This window comes from Volvox carteri (assembly GCF_000143455.1).
Source record: "Volvox carteri f. nagariensis unplaced genomic scaffold VOLCAscaffold_30, whole genome shotgun sequence".
Taxonomy (NCBI): Eukaryota; Viridiplantae; Chlorophyta; class Chlorophyceae; order Chlamydomonadales; family Volvocaceae; genus Volvox; species Volvox carteri.
In genome coordinates this window covers 654,645-674,210 of record NW_003307573.1, presented here as the reverse complement: position 1 = coordinate 674,210, position 19,566 = coordinate 654,645, and the positions used below count along the sequence as shown (strand labels likewise).

General features: G+C 53.4%; 2 protein-coding genes across 2 annotated transcripts; both read right to left on the bottom strand.

Moving 5' to 3' along the window:
- Positions 1 to 769: 769 nt before the first annotated feature.
- Positions 770 to 9,865, bottom strand: mrp1 (ABC transporter; the record flags this gene model as incomplete). Its single annotated transcript, XM_002952465.1, has 23 exons — positions 770 to 889; positions 1,012 to 1,197; positions 1,336 to 1,506; positions 1,716 to 1,835; positions 1,995 to 2,208; positions 2,298 to 2,350; positions 2,528 to 2,638; positions 2,808 to 3,021; positions 3,353 to 3,429; positions 3,614 to 3,718; positions 3,888 to 4,045; positions 4,290 to 4,515; positions 4,798 to 4,929; positions 5,039 to 5,296; positions 5,853 to 5,974; positions 6,047 to 6,248; positions 6,438 to 6,546; positions 6,666 to 6,835; positions 6,996 to 7,165; positions 7,495 to 7,606; positions 7,784 to 7,875; positions 8,325 to 8,550; positions 8,936 to 9,865. The coding sequence occupies 23 exons, from the start codon at positions 9,863 to 9,865 to the stop codon at positions 818 to 820; spliced, it is 4,230 nt and encodes a 1,409-aa protein (XP_002952511.1). The 3' UTR covers positions 770 to 817.
- Positions 9,866 to 11,714: 1,849 nt separating this feature from the next.
- VOLCADRAFT_105559 (uncharacterized protein) lies at positions 11,715 to 19,486 on the bottom strand. The gene is made up of 11 exons (XM_002952464.1): positions 19,189 to 19,486; positions 18,879 to 18,957; positions 17,741 to 17,833; positions 17,222 to 17,309; positions 16,311 to 16,387; positions 15,619 to 15,756; positions 14,808 to 14,948; positions 14,335 to 14,430; positions 13,705 to 13,799; positions 13,261 to 13,332; positions 11,715 to 12,891 (listed from the first exon to the last, which is right to left on the bottom strand). Exons 1-11 carry the CDS (start codon positions 19,407 to 19,409, stop codon positions 12,687 to 12,689), a joined length of 1,305 nt encoding a protein of 434 aa, XP_002952510.1. The 5' UTR covers positions 19,410 to 19,486; the 3' UTR covers positions 11,715 to 12,686.
- Between the last annotated feature and the right edge of the window lie 80 nt (positions 19,487 to 19,566).

Below are 19,566 nucleotides of genomic sequence, written 5' to 3'. Positions count from 1 at the left end.
GCATAAGGTGTAATAAAATAAATATTCATTTCCGCAGCGTTTACATGATCTTATTTGTACCAAATGGGTCGACGGAAATGCGTACCAAACCGTGTTTGACCCTTTTCCAGCAAAATCAAAACCATTGCCATCGTTTACCTAAATATGGCCGGTAGGTAAAAACCGGCATCATCGCATGTTGATCGTAAACGATAACCTGTTCCTCCACGTCGCTCGTTGCACCGTTCAAATCATGCCACTTTAACATTCTCACAAAACATAAATCCAAGCGTCTGCACGCCTTATCATGCAAACAGACAAATTACTGCAAAGGTCACCTGGAGCAAAGAACCGTACTTAAGCCAGGCTTCGACAGGTCAGTGCTAAGGCATGAGGCGCTCCATGGCCGCCTGTAACGTCGTCATGGCACCGTAGATAATGTCACATTCACACGTGGGCCGCAAACCCTGTCCATGTTATTAAGCTAGAGGCAATTAAAACCCGGTCAAAAGTTAAAGAAGAAAAAATAGTCAAACCCACTCAGGGATTCGGCCATCAGAACGTTTAGGCAACCTACAGCACGCGCTATCCGTCCACACCTGAATCAACAGCACCAACCAATGAACACCATGGCCACTGATGTGTCACTCTAGATACCGCCAAAATTGAATCCCCTACTGAGGACACGTACGCAACCCGCCCTGAGCACCTGCCTGCTCTTCGATGTCATGGTAACTTCCGAGTAACCAAACACCGCTGCCCTCTCAAATCTGCCCTCCACTCCAGTATGCGCGCGCGGCATTCGGGGTTTGCCAACACAGCACTTCTCTATAGAACACTACTCATCCTTGGGGCCCTCAGCCGCCATGCGGCGAAGCATCTTGGATGCGTGGGGACCCGTGTCCTCGACCTGCGAGCCGAAGGGCACAAGGTACGCGTAACTGTGTTGTTTACACCCGTCAAACTGCCACACCCCAAAATTATTGACGTCGTGCTGGTCTGACAGTCTGCATGATCATCAGGTCTACTTACCAGCTTCGTGAAGAACGACGCCGGGTTCTGCAGCAGCGTAGTCGGCGTTTCGAACTCCTTTAGCTGGCCCGCCGCCATGGCCAATATGCGGTCCGAAAAGATGATGGTATCTAGACGGTGGGCAATGGTTACTGTAGTACGCTCAGCGAAGGCCTTGCGGATGGTCTTCTGGATGAGCGCGTCAGTCTGCGGCGAGAGAGAGAACAGGGGCCGAACGGCAAAGACCATGAAAAGAAAAGGCGTTGCAAATGCACGCGGATAAATCGCTTCCACAATAACAAGCGCCTTCAGTTTCCTTCCATCGATACATGAAAAGAAATATACCTGCAAGTCCATAGCGGCCGTCGCCTCATCTAGCACCAAGATGCGGGTCGGTTTGAGCACGCAGCGCGCCATGCACACCAGTTGCTTCTGGCCCAGCGAAAAGTTGGAGCCGCCCTCCGCCACTGCGCTGTCCAGGCCACCCAGCTCCGTGACAGCATCTTTCAGGTGCACCTGCGGGACAGATGAAACGCAGCAGTGAAGTCAGGCGAACACCGATTACGTGACGCCATGGGTGAGCTACTAACCATGACCCAACGTGGGGCTCAGACCATCATCCATAGCCTTTGGGTCCTTAAAAAAGCCACAACGAGGCACAGCCACATGCCAAGCAAGCGCCAATCGGGTCGCATCTATCCGCTACTGCCTGGCGGCCGACTTACCAACTCCAACGCTCGCCACAGCTCTGAGTCCGGCAGCTCGCCGAACGGATCCAGGTTGGAGCGCACCGTGCCCTTGAACATGACCGGTTCTTGTGGAATGATGGCAATGCCGGCCCGAACCTGCAGGCCACACGAGGAGAGGAGGCAACTTGCGTAAGGTCGCGCTTATACTTTCTACTCCCTCCTTGCATTTTAGTTGGTCTCGCAGTTCCAGTGCTCATAAAGCATGTACACATATGGCCATATCATCGTATGCAAGCAATAATGAAACCCACCCACCTGCTGTAGCTTGATGGATGCAATGTTGACCCCATCAATAATGATACGTCCGTACGCCAGCTCGAACATGCGGAACAGCGCCATTAGCAAGGTAGTTTTGCCACTGCCGGTGCGTCCTACCACGCCGATCTTCTCCCCGTCGCGGATATGGAAGGACACATACTTCAGGGCCAGCGGGGCGCCAGGGTAGTAGCGCAAGCACACCTTCTCGAACCTGCCGCAAACGAGCCAAAGGCCATCCCACTACCTTTTTAACATGCTGTAAAGATGACGGGGTCATTCTTGTGCACCCAACGGCCCTACCTGATGTCTCCCTTGGTCGGCCAGCCCTTGGGCGCCTCTCCGTCGTTCATCACCTGCAAAATCACGAGCAGCAGTCAAGCGTGCGTCGACACACATGCATGCACCGCACCGCCAGCACCTGTCCCCAGCAGGTAACATGGGAACGATGTCTAAAGGAACGAAACCTGTCGATGAAGCTGCGAGCCGCCCGCCATGGGTAAGGTAAGAGGCTTTGAATCCGCAATCCCTACCTTAATCTCCACCATAGACGCGTTGGTGGTTCCATTTCCGTTACCGTTGGCAAGGTCGTTAAGGTTCCCATTACTGGCACCCGGCAGTGCGGCTGGTGCTATGTCGTTCTCCTGCGGGTGTGCAAAAATATTCCACCGAAAGCAAAGAATCTCTGCAAGTCCGACAATCCACTTAGGGCAAATTACACCACGGGGAAGTTACCTAGCAGAGCTTGATGATGGCGGAGCTAAACAGCACTGTGCCAGCCAGCGAATAAAAAACCTGGTAGCTGCGACACACCTGTGGCACGTTGACGATGAAGGTCGCCACGCGCTCAACAGCATCCCACATGGACACGGTGTCGGCAGCACCGCGAACCACCCACGTGAAGAAGACCAGGACCTGGATGGTGTTGGAGATTGCCAGACCAACTGCCGCGGCACCCACTTGCTCCTTGTACGCCACGGACAGCAAGCAGGTGGCGACCACCATGATCGCTCCGTAGAAGTCGCACCTGCACGCAAATGAAACCAGGCATGACAGCAAGGGAAAGCGGTCAATATGAGGACCTCACAATTACTACCTTTGCAACGCAACAATAGATGAACTTGGAATAACCTAACACAGTGGTAAAAGGCACCAACCTATGGAAAGGACTACTAGGGCAAACAGTCATGACCATGTCATGGCCGTTCGGAGTTTCAAAACATGTCATTGTAAAGTCGTGCACAACTCGGGTCTACACTGCCCGACCCGGGAAGGTCTTGCTGAGTGAGCTTCCCTCGCACTGCTCGGCGACCAACTTGGCCTCAAAGCCCCCCAACCAGATGAAGTGCTCAACCTACCAGAAAGCCAGCCAGAGGTGGCACTGCTCTGTGTTGAACAGAGCCAGGTGGTGCACGTTGATGCGACGGATGTTTTCCTGGCAGCAAGCGGATGGATGACGGGACCAAGGGTAACAATACTTAACGCATAGAAGGCATCCACCATCCTTTCGACCTGTCCACACCAATCCTTTCATATCGAGGCTCGCCCGAGTGCTTACACCTTTCATACACCTTTAAGGAAAGGCGGGGTACGGTCTGCCGAGGTCTCGGCCAACCCACCTGCACGAAGTAATTCTCGGCGTCGAAGGCCTTGATAACCTCCATGCCCTGCAGACTCTCGTCCACGTGAACGAAAACCATGGAGGCCGTCTCGCCAGCCCAGCGCTGCAACAAATGTTGGTACGCCGGAAAAGGTTGACAAGAAATTGAAACCGCGTTTAGGATATGCATTGACAGCTCAGGGTCAGTTCACGAAGCCTCAAGAGATAACAATAAAAGATCTGCGCTCTATCCTTCAGATAGCAAACAACACTGAGTTAGAAACTTCGCCCACCTTCAGTATAGTCGCCGCAGGCAGGTATAACTGTTGCATCATGGCGAAAGCCAAGAACAACGCAGCCGTCAGCGCAGCATAGATGTACAGCGACGCGGTCACGATGCCCAGAGACGTTAACAGAATCATCAGGTAGATCAGAGACATGTGCAGCGTGTCTGCAAAGAAACGTGTGGCATTGGGCAGCAAAGAGATCACACAACAGGTGTGATTTCTTGAGAACAGTCCGACAGAGCAGATCCAGGGAATCTCAATAGACACACCAAAGAGGGGAGAACCCAGGGTCAAGCGTAGCCCGCTGCTGCCACACGAGGCTTTACGTCCAAGGCTGTCGGACACTTTAATGGCCCGCATGCATTAAACAGGAAATACAAATACGTATCACACCACACGAATCCTTACCTGGAAGCGTCTCATCAAGGGTGTCTTGGTCTTTCGCAAACGCGTTCAAGATGTCGCCCACCGGTGTACGCAGGAAGAAGAGCAATGGAGCGCGCAGCACCCGGTAAAAGAGCTTGTTGTGCAGACGGGTGGAGCCGTGCAAGTGCCAGAAGGAGAAGACACCGTCACGAGTCAGCAAGCAGAGGACGAAGAGCATTACGAACGCGAAGTAGCCCAGAATGTAAACCTGTAAGGAATTCGTGACGGGGGTCGGATTTAGGATGCGAGAGCAGCGCACGTATTCGTAGGACAAGTGAAACGCAGATTTTAAACGAGCTCCTGCGTACAAGCAATACATATTCGAGTCCGGGTATTCACTAGGATTGGGGGCCCAAATCAAAGGGCAGCTGACATGAAAAACAACGCCACAACAGTAAATCAGTGTCGCATACACAACCAGACTTGGCCGCACGACGGTGCAACCCGAACGGGATGACCGTGCGCCGTGCGCATGCCAGTCATCGCGCACCTCGTTGGCCTTCTGCTTGGAGTCAAACTTAGGATTGAAGTTGCGGACAGCCTTGTAGGTCCCATCGGGGTAGAAGCCGAAGCGATCCGGCTCGGCCCACCAGCGGATCCACGTGTCGGAAAGAATGCGGACCTACAGGCCATGACAAATACAAGTATGAAGGTAACCACAGAAGGCTTCGACGTGACCCTGCCCACCACTGGTCCTGGCTCCATGCATTCATGACTCACTGCACACCCACCGTCTGCGTGAGCATGAAGACGCAGATCGAAAAGATGAACAAAATCGTGCCGCCCGCCTTTACGTACACCTTGAACGACTGGGCAACAGAAACTCGTCGCGGCACGCCGTTGAAAAGCGCCGCAATCTCCTCGGGAGTTTCCTCCAACGCGGCTGCGTTATGCTCCTCACTCACACGTCCCAGGACCCTCGATCCGCTGCGGCGCTCCCCAGAGCGACGCTCGTGCGACTTTGCTTCTTCCTCATGCTTCGCTGCCTCCTGCGTGTCCCGAGAAATGCAGTGTGAAATGTCACTCGACTTGGACATGACTCAAGACGGAAAGGGGCAAGGGCAAGGAGAAAAACACTATCCGCTTTCCTGCCTCCAAGTCCCTAATGCAACAAAAAGTGCTGATATCCTCGCCTTGTTCCTTATTCCGTGGTCTTGGTTTGACCTGGACAGGTGTATCGTCTGGTCTAAACGTCGCTGGCGTCTTCTTATCGCGAGGTTGCCTGCTTTGTCGGAGGAGATTAGCTCGGCTTGAAGGAAAGCTAGGCTAAGGAGAGACCAAGTCGCTTCGTGCCTCAGGCCACCACCCACTCCACGACTGACTCCCGTGTCAAACGGTATGGAAGATGGCCGAATCCGAAGATACAATACAACCTAAAGAACTTCCAACACACGCAGGGACGCGGAAGGCCTGTCATCCATGTCAACCCTCGATGTCAATCCCATATCATTCGCACTTCAACTATTCTCCCCTCCAAGCACACAAATGTGCTGCCAGGACAGAGCCTCAACCTTCAGCGTATCTGGCAAGCTCTGAGCCACGCACCTCCTGGGCGAGCTTGTTGAGCGAATCCGACACCGAGTCAGAAGGTCGAATGCCGGCCTTGCTGGAACGCTGGAACGACTTTCGCCCTTCAGCGCCGCTGCCCTCCTTGTGCTTCCAGGAATCTGACAAGTTGGCGTGCGGGTGCGCGTGCCCATGGGACACTGCTTGCGAATCCGCATGGGAATGGTGGTCACCGGCAGTTTCCTTGCCATTGCCCGTGACGGCGTGCGCGCCATCCTCCTTATTCGCGCTGGCCGGCTTCTGCACGCCACTCTCACCGGCCTCCACGGTCGCGAATAGCAGGTGGTCGACGGGCAGATGGCGGTTGAGCGCCTCGGGGTCATAGGGACCGAAGTACAGAGACTTGCCGCCGTCCGTAATGCAGATGTTCGTGACCTGCAATAGGGTGGCACGAGATGAGATAGCAAGTGCCAGGAAAGAAACATTCAGCATACATGACTTCGTACTTTCTGATTAATGCCTGCTTCAAGGCAAAAGGAGGTAGCTGCGCCAAGCATTCATAGCAAGACACACCGGCGGCGATCTTCAGCTGGGCATAACCTCGACCGGCCCCCTGCCGCGTACCTCAGGCAGCAGCTCAAGCTGGTGGGTAATCCAAATAACCGCCTTGTCCTTGAAAATGCCCTTAATACACTTGTCAAATATGTGACGAGCGGTATGCTGGTCCACGGCGCTGCGTAATTAAACAAGCGCAGTACGTTAGGGGGAGGGTCATGTGGTAAGGGAAAGGTTTTGAAAGTGCTAAAAGCCATAGGAGATCGATTCAATAATCCTGCACCCCTCCTGCCGGACCTGAGCGGGTTGTCCAACAAAATGAGGTCACAGTCGTGGTAGGCTGCCCTTGCCAAGCACACGCGCTGCCGCTGGCCGCCCGAAAGGTTGATGCCGCGCTCGCCTGCCATAGTCTGGTCACCCTTGGGTAGGATCTGAAGGTCCAGCTCCAGAGCACATGCGTGAATGACCTGCAGGTAACATGGAACAGCCGCCGAGCCATGCATCTCACACACGAGCACCGGACTACCATCTACCCACGCCAAGAAGTGGATACAATTTCAATCTGTTTGGCTGCGAAGCTCCTTGGCTTATCCAAATGACTGCGAAGAAACTCATCCTTACACACACCTTTTTGTATTTCTCCTCGTCGAAAGGCAGTCCAAAAATGATGTTGTCCTTCAGCGTAAGGTTTTGCACCCAGGGGGTTTGCGGAACATATGCCATGGAGCCGCCCACACACAGGACGCCACTCTCCAAAGTCATGTGGTTCAGGATGGCTTGAAAGATGGAGGATTTGCCTGCACGGATACGTGATTCCAAGGCGGGATGGCTGGCTTACGCGAAACGTGGTCTAACGAAGGCAAAGCTTAGGATAGACACCAAAACCATGACCTTCACAAGCATAGCAGTGGGAGAGTGATTAAGTACAGACGTGCCCATTCTTTAGCCCGCCGGTCATGAATCGCCGTTGTTACTAAGCCCCAACAATCCCAAACTTCGACATTGTGAACACTTCGTTGCGGCCATATGGGCCAGACTGCGCCTGTCCCTTCGCCTACATGGAAGCCTGCCCCTTGCAGCCCCTCCTGTGGCACAACAGACACCGCACGCACGAGCAAATCCTTACCACTGCCAACGCGGCCGACAACTGCCACCACCTCTCCGCTCTTGACACTAAAGTTCGGAATTTGCAGGCGGAAGTCCTCCTTGCTACCAGGATATGACAAGACGGCATTCTCCTGCAATATTTAATGGATTTTATCTGTTTATATCTTCAAGAGTCACCAAAATTTCCGTGTTCCGCAGGGCATTATGCAGATGCGATGGAAGCATCAGTGATTCTAAATTGTTGTCCTAAAAAGTTCGCCCGCCGCCTACGCGTGCCTCGACGCCCCTGCGAAACGACAATGACTTACGAACTTGGCCTCGACATCCTTGCTCTTAGGGGGATCATCGAACTCATCCAGCAGTAAATATTTCTCCAAACGGTTTAAGGAGGCAATAGCTTCTGCAGAATGCACGCATGGTTGCCGCAGGGAATGCATGTAAGAGCAGCTACGCCACGTGAAATGGAAGGCATCAAAAAAGCGGCATTATTTGAGGTCCAGACCTATGACTGTAGTTGCCCGCCATATCTGCGGAGAATAAAGTGGATCACAAAATCTATACACATGCCCAATCCCCGTGGACCCCGAACTTATAAAACCCCTGTATGAAATTCTAGTCGATGCACGCAATAGCCCTTCACAATCAAAATAACCCTTTACCCTTTGCAAGTACTCTGCACCTCGTAGCAAGGCACTGAACAACCGTCTAACGTCGGCTCTTACGTAGTCCCGCTAATACAGGTCCGTAGATACAGCGACTATCCTAAAGCTTCTTTTCCCTTGTTCAAACTACACGATGGCTCCCTACAGGTGCATTTCCCATTAGGAAAGCCTCATGCCGTCTCCCCACCTGAAGACCCGCGCAATGCCTTAGGCAGCACCACCAAAGGAAAGCGCAGGGTGTTGAAGAGCGACAGCACCGTAAAGGCGAACGTCGAATCAAACGGCCCTTTGTTAAATACGTAGGTTGCATAGATCACCAGCGCAATCAGTGGAGGCACCGCGAACACCACGCACAAGTTGATGGTTTTCACCACAGCGGTGCGGGACATGAGGCTGATCTCCTCTGCACGTACCTGCAGGAGTCATCCAGGGTCAATAACACAGGATGCTGACACATAACTGTTTATCAGGTAACGCAGAACGTCATTTGCAACTGCCTGCGCGCTAGGGTATGCAGAATGGGCAACCTAATTAGCATACCGTAAACCAGCGGGGTGGCCGCCAACAGTGCGCCAGTCAGCTATACGGTGAAACAAAATAAAAACTCGCAATCAGCACCCTATAGTGGAATCCACATGAGGTGAGCGGGAAAGGGACGGTAGGTGCAAAGGGAAACAATTTCTGTGGATGCAGCCCCTCACTACCCATCAGTGTGATACGCCTAGAAAGTATACATGGGTATTGCACAATAATTCAGATAGTTATACTTGTCCATAGACGCATACGTCCAACACTTACGTCCGACACTTGTTTGGCAAAGGACTTCTCCCAGACGTAGAACTTCACCAGCTTAATAGCCAGCAGAACTTCGTGCATGCGCTGAACTCGCGCATCAGAGACCTCTACGGTTTCAAGCTTAAAAGACGCAATGCGGTAGCCCAAATAGTACTGAAGCGGCAACACGAAGACCACTACACCCAGGGCTGGTAGGCCGTATGTACCGTTCGTTAGGTACAGCAGCAGCGCAATAATAGCGCAAGCCTCCAGCGGAGCGGTCCAAACATTCTGTAAATGAAGAACTCCTTCGTAGAGTTTTGCGCAATCGGTGGCGACCAGGGAGACGACGTTCTCCTCGTGCACGGAATGAATTTTAAACGTCTTCCGATAAACAGCCGCCATAAGAGCTGCGCGAATTTTTATTCCAGCGCGAACGCATTCATCTCCCATGCGCTGCAGCGCGATGCCGACGAGAATGGAGTCTAGAAAGAAGGCGCAAGATAGAATCCAGCCAACACCCTTGTTAGGGATATCCGCCTGATTGTATAAATTGGGATTGCGCTTAATAGGGGTTACAAACTGAACGAGAGAACGAACGAAGTAAAAGGCACCCAGGAGGACGAAGACGCTCCAGGTAATTTTCCACGCAGCCGCGACTAACACTTCAGTCCCGAAAGAATTCCGCAGCGCACGGGAAAGTGATGGCTTCTTCTTCGGGTCTCCGCTGCTGCGAAGCTCCAACTCCTTCGCCCATGCCACATCGAAGCGGCATGCCGCTGCCTCTGCCGCTTGGTCCGCTGGCATACGCAGCTCATCCTGCGTGATTGTGCCCTTACGGCCCTTTGCCACCACAGCATAAACCCAGCTTAAAAAAAGGCGTTCGATAAAACTGTCATTTCTAATGTGTCCGTTGCCAAGGCTGGCTTTATCATACTTCGTCAAAGCCCCCATGATTCACACACCGCGGCGCCTTTAGCAGGCCCCTCGCCGCTGGGGCTAAACCTTTGGAAGTAAAACGAACGACCTAGGGTTCAGCTATGGTCCGAACAACGTTGTGGCGAACCGTCACAACCTGAAAGCCAGCTCGCAGTCAACCCTAGAGCTTCAAGATTTAGGAGAACGAGGCTAAAATGGGTAGGTAAAATGACTAATATGAACAGTGTGAGACGGGAGATCAAATCTCTGCATGGTGCCAACTTGCGGATGATTGCTCGCGGCTTCTACTGCTCCGAAACCGGCTGCTTTCCTTGTCCCTACCACCATAAGTTCTAGTAGCTGATTTGACCAACGACACCAGTGTCCATGCCAATGTAAGCAGCTGCGTGAAGGCATTTGAGCCTTTCACAGCACTGTATTCCTGCTGCAAAATGCGAAAAAATCCTGCTGCAAAGCCACCTACGGTCCTGCAATTTGTAAGCCGCCGGGTACGCCACACTGAGATTTTTGCGCGCTCTTAAAATCCGATTCTCCGTTCCTTAGGAAAGTTATTGATTCGCACTAGAGCAAAGAATAATTAGTTATGGCACCATTCAGTGTTGGCCCCTATCGCAAGGTGGTTGGATAATGTAGCACCCCATGACTGTGACCTTGGATGAACGACAAAAGCATCTCATAGTTTCGCATCAGCTCTGTCCCCACGGAACCTTTGCATCACCTGCATCCCGCACCTCGAACCGACTGCAATGTACCCCCCGTGCCAAGCGGTAGGCGCTTCATCAACTGGGTCAATTCGCAGCCCCAATGCGTCATTCCAATACAATGACTACTAACATGGACGGCCGAGGGTGCTACCCATTTGTGTTGACTCGCTTCCTAGCCCACTCTAGCCCGTACCTGACGCACCACTCACTTCTTAGCCCTAGCATAGGGCCTTCTGAGATGTGATTTGTAAGTCTCCTGTGTGCGTATTCGGCCGCGAAATCTGCACGCACTTCTACAGTTTTGAGGCGTCCCGCTGCCAACGATGCATAAAATTCTCCAACACTTCACTTGCCTCAAGCACCGAAATCCCGTTTCCTTGTAAAGGGGGTAGGGGAGAGGAAAGCTCGAGCCGGTAGAAAAGCCATGGAAGCCATTCACAACCTAGTTTCCCGGCCCCTCGGTGCGTTTGCGGCACGTGGAGGCTTTGCTCAGCTTCGTTACACACCGAGAGGGGAATAAAACCATCGATAATCAGCTGCTAAGCATGCGGCAATTGGAGCCTGGCGTATGGTGTAAAAAGGAGTGTGGAGTTCTGGGGCAGCTAGTGCTGAGGCTGACTGCGGCTGTTTGCAGGTGTATTGCCTACCAATTGCTTGCTATCATGGGGCGACAGAAAAAAGTTTATTCAGGGGCATTTGCCATTGCATGTCAAGGACCGCCACAGACGAAGAGCAACCACGTGCTATATTGTCCCAGGTCTCGCCACGCACAGGTGCATGGTGCGGTGCGTAAATCTGATATCAGGGCGTAACCTGAGTACATATGCCTTCAAGCAGTTTATAATACATTATTTCCATCCTTTCAATGTTAGGCGCGGTAGCTACAGCTCTCTCCTCTGAGCCTCTGTTTTGATGCATTCGAGAGCGGAGGTGAGCTACTGTAGTAGCCGGTGCACTGTACGGCACCATGAACAACTACAAATACGCGCTAACCTTGACTACCAGAATCTCGAGAGGCCTTTTCAGCGGCCAGCTATTACAGCTATACCCTGGATGGGAGCGAGAGCGATTGCGAGCGAAGCGTTCCCGTAGGTGCATAAAGCTCGGCGCCTTCGCCGGTTAAGTTTACTCTGTGTTACCAAGGCGTTGCGGAGGAAGCTCTCTCACCACGTCATTTACAAACCATTTTATATGCTGTACATGTCGTCACCATTGTCATTGCCGTACATACCGGACGCCCTTGAACTGCGCCCTTCAATCACTCGGTTGTTTGCAGAACAAAAGCGACCAGAAAGCCAAAACACGCGATGTTGTTGGGCAACCTAAAAGGGTTGCGTGGCCTGTCGCCTGTGACAAGGCTATTATATATTATATATTATATATTTGAACAGGAGCCGCCAAAAACCTGTGGCAATGCCATTCAAGTTTGGTGTGATTGAGAGTGCAGATCCGAAACCGATTTCCAATTGCAAAATAACGATTTGCACGCTCTGAAAAAAGCATGTGGCACTTAAATCGAAACCCGAGAACATATCTGAAACCCAGATGCGCGCGAATGGCGTACACCTGGGCCGATAAGACCAAAAAGCCGGATGGCGTTAAGGGGTACTTGCAGGCCTGATTGCAACAACCAAACTCATGCTGACAACGCGCAACAACTGCTGCGAGGCGTGCAGCTGCCCGCTCATGCCGCCGCAGTACGTCGCAGCAAACACACCATTTCCGAGCGAGGGCCAGGGTCATTACGCGCACCTGGGACAACGGTTTTATACTAAGGCCCACTTCGTCAAATTCCGCAGCTTCCAATAAAGCAGCGAAAACTTACATCCCTCAGTTCCAAGTCTTCCCATATCTCAATAGCTTCATATCGTGCATTGCTGCAATATGTAGACGTTGCTTTTGCGACCACCTGGAAATCGCGACCTGCCACCGAGGCACCTCACCCAACACACTTTTCCCCCCACGGCGACGCGGCGTTGCGATGGCTCGTCGGTGTCCATTACGCTCATATCCTCACGTGTGCCAGCCCTTTCCGCCAAAGCCAGTCCATTTCAATCAGCCTGCCTGTACCTACAAACGACTAGATGCACTCGCGACGCAACGCAGCTACACAGCGCACAAAAACGACTCCTTCATATGAGGTGGTTGCGTTCGGATCCGAACGCCGTCTCTCCCGCCTCGTCACAGACCACTGGACATGCCCGCTCCATCAGGCTCTCCGTTGCGCCTGCCCTGTTCAACATGATTCTGCCGCCCCTTTCTCGCCCCCCTCCTGCCCTTTCTCTTCCCGGCTCCTGCAGATAACTGCAGGTGAAGGTCTCAAATTCAGAGGCTGTCCTGGAACGACGGACAGGACATTGTCAAGACCAGACCAGTTCACCGCGTCAAGTATATCCGGCAAAATTTGAACCAAGACGACCCATAGACAGGATTCCATCGCCTGCATCCAGCTGGAAAGATTGCATCATCCTGAGCCTTACCCCTTCCTCTTCCCTTTAAACGACCGACAGACGGCCGCAGACGGCCCATCCCGCCCGCACCAATACCCGACATAACACACTCAACAACCAACACAGAAACACTTAGCGGCCGAGACGCAGCTCACCACAATCGCACTGACATTCGCAAGGACCGGACTACCGGGGGCCATCCCAACGCGGAAGTGGGGGAAGAGAAGAGAGGAGGTCTGACCCGCGGGTCGCTCACAGCGCAGGGACGTTGGTGTGCACGTCGGCCGACGGGTAGATCATACCCACGGGCGGGTTGGTCAGCATTGACCTGCACGGTGGAGTGTGGTGTGGTGTTACAGGGCGCATGTGTGTGCGCGCGCGTACGTGCGTGTTTGTTTCAGTGAATTGACGAGGGCGGCACAAGGGCTGTGTGATCGGTCTGTATTTTATTTGATTTGTCCCGGAGTGCTGAACACATACAGGTAAGGTTTAAACTCTGTCGAACGTAAGCGGAGCCCCTTCCAAGACACATAACACAAAATACATACATATACATGCACACGGTAATGACAATCCTGAGCGACCTCAGTCATGCGTCCTTCAAAAACACGCGCACCAGGTTTTCCCGTCCCTGCCCCCTGATCCCCTGCCACCCTACCGCCACCACCACTCGCTCCCTATCCCCCGTTCCCCCCCGCACCTGAGCCCCGCCTCCAGCTTCTCCTTGTTAGTCCCCGTCTGTGTGTACACGGGCTGGCCGTCCTTCAGAGTGATGAAGCACGGCGTGGAACGGATCTGCGCAGGCAGGAAGGTGGAAGGCAGGAGTCATTCACGAAACATTCACACAGGCCGCGTCTTTCCAGCCAAAGCAAGGCGGGGAACATCACAGACTCAACAGGCAAGCGAGTAAAACATCTCCTAAAGCCTGGAACGCACAGAATGCGCTCGTCCACAAGGAGAAAGGGCCCATATGGGGTCTACTGTCCCCTGCCCGCCACCACTTTTTATGCTTGCGCCTGCCGAACGAGTCTATATCTCCAGTGCCGTCAGGTCGCTGGATGCGCTGGGGAGTGTAAGCAGTTACCTAACAGGTAATGAGCAATTCCTCTGCTTCATAATTCCTCTGTAATCAGGTCGGGATCATGGTTTGGTAATTCTCCGGTGCCGTACAGTATACGACAGCAATCTTCCCCTCTCTTCCCTCCTTCCGCCCAACCGCACACAAATACTTCGGTACAGTTAATTCGTGCACCCACTTCGGCTTGTTCTCGTATTCGCGACTCAGGTCATCAAAAAACGCAAACACACCGCTCAACTAACAAACCACTACCTGGTAGCGGTCCTTGAAGATGTTCTTGGTCTGCTTGTTGGCGTTACCAAACAGCTTTACGAACACAATGTGGTTTTTGTAGTGCTCGGCCAGCCTCTGTGGAGAGATGGACGGATGATTGGCAGGTTAAGAGATATGGATAACCGGTAGGTAAGTGGTGGACATGGCCCAAGAATGCATGGTCCACACAACGCAGGTCCCCTCCCCCAACGGAGAAGGTTCTTGCGAAGCAGGCTTGCAGGAGTAGGAGGAGAAATGAGGATGTGAGCGAGCGGAGTAGTAGGGTTGGAGGAGGAGCGTATGGGCGGAAAAGAGGACTACTAGACGTAGTGAAGTGGAATGAAGTGAAGACAGGTGAAACGGACATCAAAACATCATCATCTTGCACAGCTCAAAGGTCAGTATTGCGGGAGAGCTCTCTTGCCAGATATGAATCCACATGCCCATGCCCACAAAGGCCCACAAAGGCCCACCTGCACCGGCCGCTGCATGCCCTTGCACGGCCTGCACCAGGTCAGCGCCGCGAACACGACCACCAGCTTGTTGGGGTTGGCGGCGATGATCTCGTCAAGCTCCTGCTCACTAAAGATGAGTGTCATGTCGCCCTCGACCGCCTGGTGTTGCAGAAGGCAACGAGTGGAGAGACAGAGAGATTTAAGGGTACCCGAAGACGCAGCGGTCGTGACGGTGGCGTTAGGTGGTACGGGGATAGGGGTATATGTGGGTGGGTTAAGGGGTGCAGGGGGAAGTAATTTATTTGCAGTCAAGTCAAAGCAACAGATGCCGGCTCCATGTGCGGGTGGAAAGACCTAGAGGGGTATTGAGCTCCCTGCCAGGCGGGCCGACGGGCGTGTAATGCAGCCATGCGTGTGTGTTTTTTAGCGGGGTTGAGGTGCATGGGGTGGGGAGAGTGCAAGAGGCACGTGCTATGTGAATGCGAACAGGATGCCGGCAGCCAAGGGAGGATAGCAGCATTACGAGCAAGGCAGTATACATCCAGCTGAACACCTGACGTGCATGGGTCCATGGAATGGGCTGCTGCAGGTGTTTTTTTCCCCGGTCCATGGGATGGGCTGCTGCAAAGGGGGGGGGGGGTCCCTCGGGTTTGTCGCTCCCTGCCGGGCCTATCCGGCTATCTTCCCCACATTCTTTTGAAGCCCCCCTTCCACTCAAGGACCGCCTTGAAATATCTCCCCACCACCACCACCTTTCCGCGAGCCCCTTCCCGAAGCCCTCCGTGGACAAAGGTGCCCTAGAGTCATTTGCCCCGGCGCTCCCACTCACCTCAATGACGGATCCCGACCCGGGCGCGTCGTTGTTCGTCATGTAGGCGCTCATGGCCTTCAGGTCCAGCAGGCTGTTACGGAACATGAGCAGGAACTCGTTAAACTCAATCTGGCCGCTGTCGTCCTTGTCGTATTCCTTTCGTGCGGCGTACAATGGAAGTTTTCCGTAAATCGTTAGCAGGAAACGTCTGTTCCACGCGCGTGGGTCTGTTCGTGTGTTTCAACAAGTTTTCGTATGTGTGTGTTATACTTTGTATATGTGCATGTTTTAGCCCCTCAACAAAATGTCCTGTATTCCATGCCCACACCACCATCCTTACATCCCCACCTACACAAGCAACAGTCACGAATGCACCGTGTCCGTGGCTGTGGGACGCTGAGGTGAGTGTATTGTCGTACTCTTCACCACCTCCACCAGCTTCTCCTCCCCTATCTCTCCTTAAATGTATCCTCCTACCTATTTCCCCACCCGCCCTCCTCTCCTCAGCAGAACAAAGTAAAAAAATGATACAACAAGTATGTACACCCTTCTCCTCGCCCTCCCTGTTTCTCAACCCTCCTCCCCCACGCAAGCTCTCTGCGCTGCACGTGCTTCCCCTCCCTTTTCCCCTCCCTTTTGCCTTCCTCCCCCCCCCTGCCCTGGCAGCAGTTCACTCGTGTGTGGTTCGTCTTTTCCCCCTCCCCCCCCACCTGCATGAGATCCACCAGCTTCTCCGGGCTGACGGGGTTACCCAGCTTGGCAAACAGCTGACCCAGCTCGGTAGCACCTGCGGGCGGTGCGGGAGATAGCCGCGGCATACCTTGCGTAAACATTCAAGATGTATGTATTCAAGAGGAGAACGTGTGTGGTTGCGGGTGGTCGTGTTCGGGTGTGTTCGGGGTGTTAAAAGGAAAAGGATTGGAAACGGATAGCACTGAACAGTTATAGTTGTGGAAAAGATAGTAGTAGTAGGGGGGTATATAACAGCGAGCGAGCCCCAGACCCCAAGTAAAAGGCGATAGGTGCGGGAGAGATCAGAGGATAGGAAATCCTGAAGGACGACCTGGACTCAAGCGCACTACTACGCCGCTATGAAATCACGACGTCTCTGTTTGTGAGGAGTGTTTCGTGGGGTGGAGTGAGGAGGTGGGAGGGGCAACCTACGTCTTCTACGACATGTGCTCACACCAGAAGCTACGCAGCGGACAGCACCCAGCCTCTCCATATGCTACGGGTAACTCTTGCCCAAGTTTTTCCCGAGGTGTAGCGCCATTCTTAGGTGCATGTCACCGGTACACTTTTATCCCCCATATAAGCCCCCACCGCGCCGTGGGGCAGGAAAGTTCCGAAATGACAAACAGTGCGTGATTGCTGTTTCGGACTTCACCGGCAGTTTTGGATAGTTACCTCTTACGTCTCACTTAACACACACACACCACCCACCCCCCCACACACGCCACTACGTGTCGCTGGACTACGGAGCTCTCTTCAGTAAGGTTATTCGTGTATCAACATTGGCATTTCCCTCAGATCAGGAAAATGCCCGCCAGCCCACCCCCCCCCACACACCCCTCACCTCCCCCTGGACCCCCCCACCCTCCCCCTTCAGCCCGAGACCCACCGATGGTCCCATTGCCGCTCTTGTCCACCGCCTTGAACGCCGACTCGTACTCCGACAAGGCGCCCTCCAGGAGAATGCCGTCGTACGCCTGCCAACCGGCCGTACAAAGCAAGAGGAAATGAACACGGCTGGCGTTTCCCCTGGTAAAAACAACGCCGCCTACTCGGATCGGATCTAGGATTAATAACCACCACCAACCCAAACCCGAACTATTGAAGGTAAGCTCCAGCACCAGCCAATTCCCTTCATTATAAACGGCGTCATCAAGTTTAACAGTGCTTATGCCTTAAGCTTGATGCCATAGGATGCTGTAGTATTCCGGCATGGTGTTCCGGAACCCCGTAAAACAAGCCAGCGAACCCAAAATATGCTGGCCGCAAGGAGTGTGAACATGGAAGAAACGTAGCGAGCTAGCTGTCACTAGGTAACTTCGCCACCTTCACACACTTCACAATCAATCCTAACACCTTCACACACTCCGAAAATCTTAATGCCAGGGCCAACAGGAAATCCACTCACAATCTGCTTAAACTCCTCGAAGGAGATGACGCCGTCCTTGTTGGTGTCGTACGTTTGCATCACGGCATCGAGCTCCTCCTCAGGGAGCCAGTGCTGGGGGTTTGGGAGGGGGTTGGGGAGGGAGTTGGAAGGTCGGGGGGGTTGAGAGGGGTCAAAGACGAACCACGAACGAGTGAAGCTGCTACCAGGGCAAGAGTGTACCAGACGTAGAACTGACCAGGGGAGTTGGGAGGGGGTTGGGGAGGGGGTTGGGGAGGGGGTTGGGGAGGGGGTTGGGGAGGGGGTGGGGAGGGAAGTTGGAAGGTCGAGAGGGGGGTTGGGAGGGAGGTTGGGAGGGAGGTTGGGAGGGAGAGGGGTCCAGTTAAGATCATTACGACGCAGGAAGAATCGGGTCAACTGCCGGCACAGGTGATGTGTAGGGTCGGGAGGGTTCTGAAAAGGAGGTGAAACACGAGCCCCGCCATAATCAGTGACCTCTGAGCTTGTGAAACGGGAAGCAGAGGATTGAAATTGTCATGGAATTAATTTAAAACATAGAAATACAGATATCAACAGCTGTGGTCACTGGGGGTGTTGCATGTTAAGGTAATCAGGGAGTTCCACGGGATGCGGGTAGGGTTGGGGGAGAAAGGGAATCGGCGTTGTGTGTAGACACAGCCGGCGGCTGTCAGCCGCTGTCACGGTAAAAGCTACAAGCGTTGTTCCACGAGCAATCGTCATCGGCTATCAACTAGTACCGCTATTGCAAACCTCCAGGAGGAGCTTAGGATTGGATGCGGCTTTCAAAGGTACAGAATGAGTACTAAGGATTTCGTTACGGCTTGGGAAGGAAGGTGGTAGTTCTTAGAAGCAGGCTTGTAGTGCCTGAAAGGAAGAGGGTATCCAATAGCTAGAGTAGATGCGTCAGGGGAGAGGTGCTGAGTTGGGTCGAGGGGAGGTTCCGGGGGATTATTTGCGGTGAATTGACAATTGCTTCGCTCGCATGTTCGTGCTGCGCATGTGGCCTATGCCGAGAAGCTACCGTACGTGGTTGTAGGGCACGGCGTTCTGGCTTGCAGTCAGCCCCGCCACCGAGGACCCCAGTAGGCTACCGCAATTGAGGAAGTAAGTCCGCGAAGACTCTTAAATGAAACCATACCTGCGACAAGAGATAGACCTCACCGCTCTCCATCGACTCGAGCAGATTGCGAAGCTCCTCGCGATCGATATAGCCATTCCTGAAAGATCGGGGGTGTCGTCCATATATTGGGCTTGGATGGTAAACAAATTAGATTTGTGGGATCGTGCTCAGGTCCTTCCGCAAGCGCAGATAAGGTCGCTACGAATCCATGTAAAGCTGCCAACCCGAATTGATCAACAAATTTCAAACGATTTGCTCCTGCTCAGATGCACGATCAGCGCTGCATCCACATGGAAACCTCCGCTAGTGCTGCATGCTTTCCTCTTACCCGTCCACATCAGCCATCTTGAAGCGAGTCATTAAAGCCTCAATCTTCGCCTTGCTAGCCTCGTCCATCACGCCTTCCACATCGGCGCGCGGTACCAGGCGTGCAAATCGCCTCGCGACACCGTGGCGAGGAGCTGGGAACGATGCCGCAGTCGACGCGCGGCTACCAGCGCGACTTGCTCCAGGAGTGCTGATCACAGAGCGCACGCGTGACACAATCATGGTTGCGGAAGCCCACCTTCGGTATGAGGTGACGGTTAGGCTTGCGTGCGAAGAATGTAACAGCAAAGACAGGTAATCTCACACCCTCTATTCCCAGCTGATCAGCGACTCGATGTAAGTTTAAAGAAGCCTGATGTTTGAGAAAATCGGAGCAGTG

Bases quoted from the DNA above. Each gene is read 5' to 3' on its own strand.
- VOLCADRAFT_105559 (XM_002952464.1), bottom strand. From the start codon at position 19,409: ATGATTGTGTCACGCGTGCGCTCTGTGATCAGCACTCCTGGAGCAAGT. The intron at 17,834-18,878 runs GTATGGTTTCAT...CCAAACCCCCAG, and splicing joins AGGTCTATCTCTTGTCGCAG to CACTGGCTCCCTGAGGAGGA. The intron at 16,388-17,221 runs GTGGGTCTCGGG...CACCGCCCGCAG, and splicing joins GAGCGGCAATGGGACCATCG to GTGCTACCGAGCTGGGTCAG.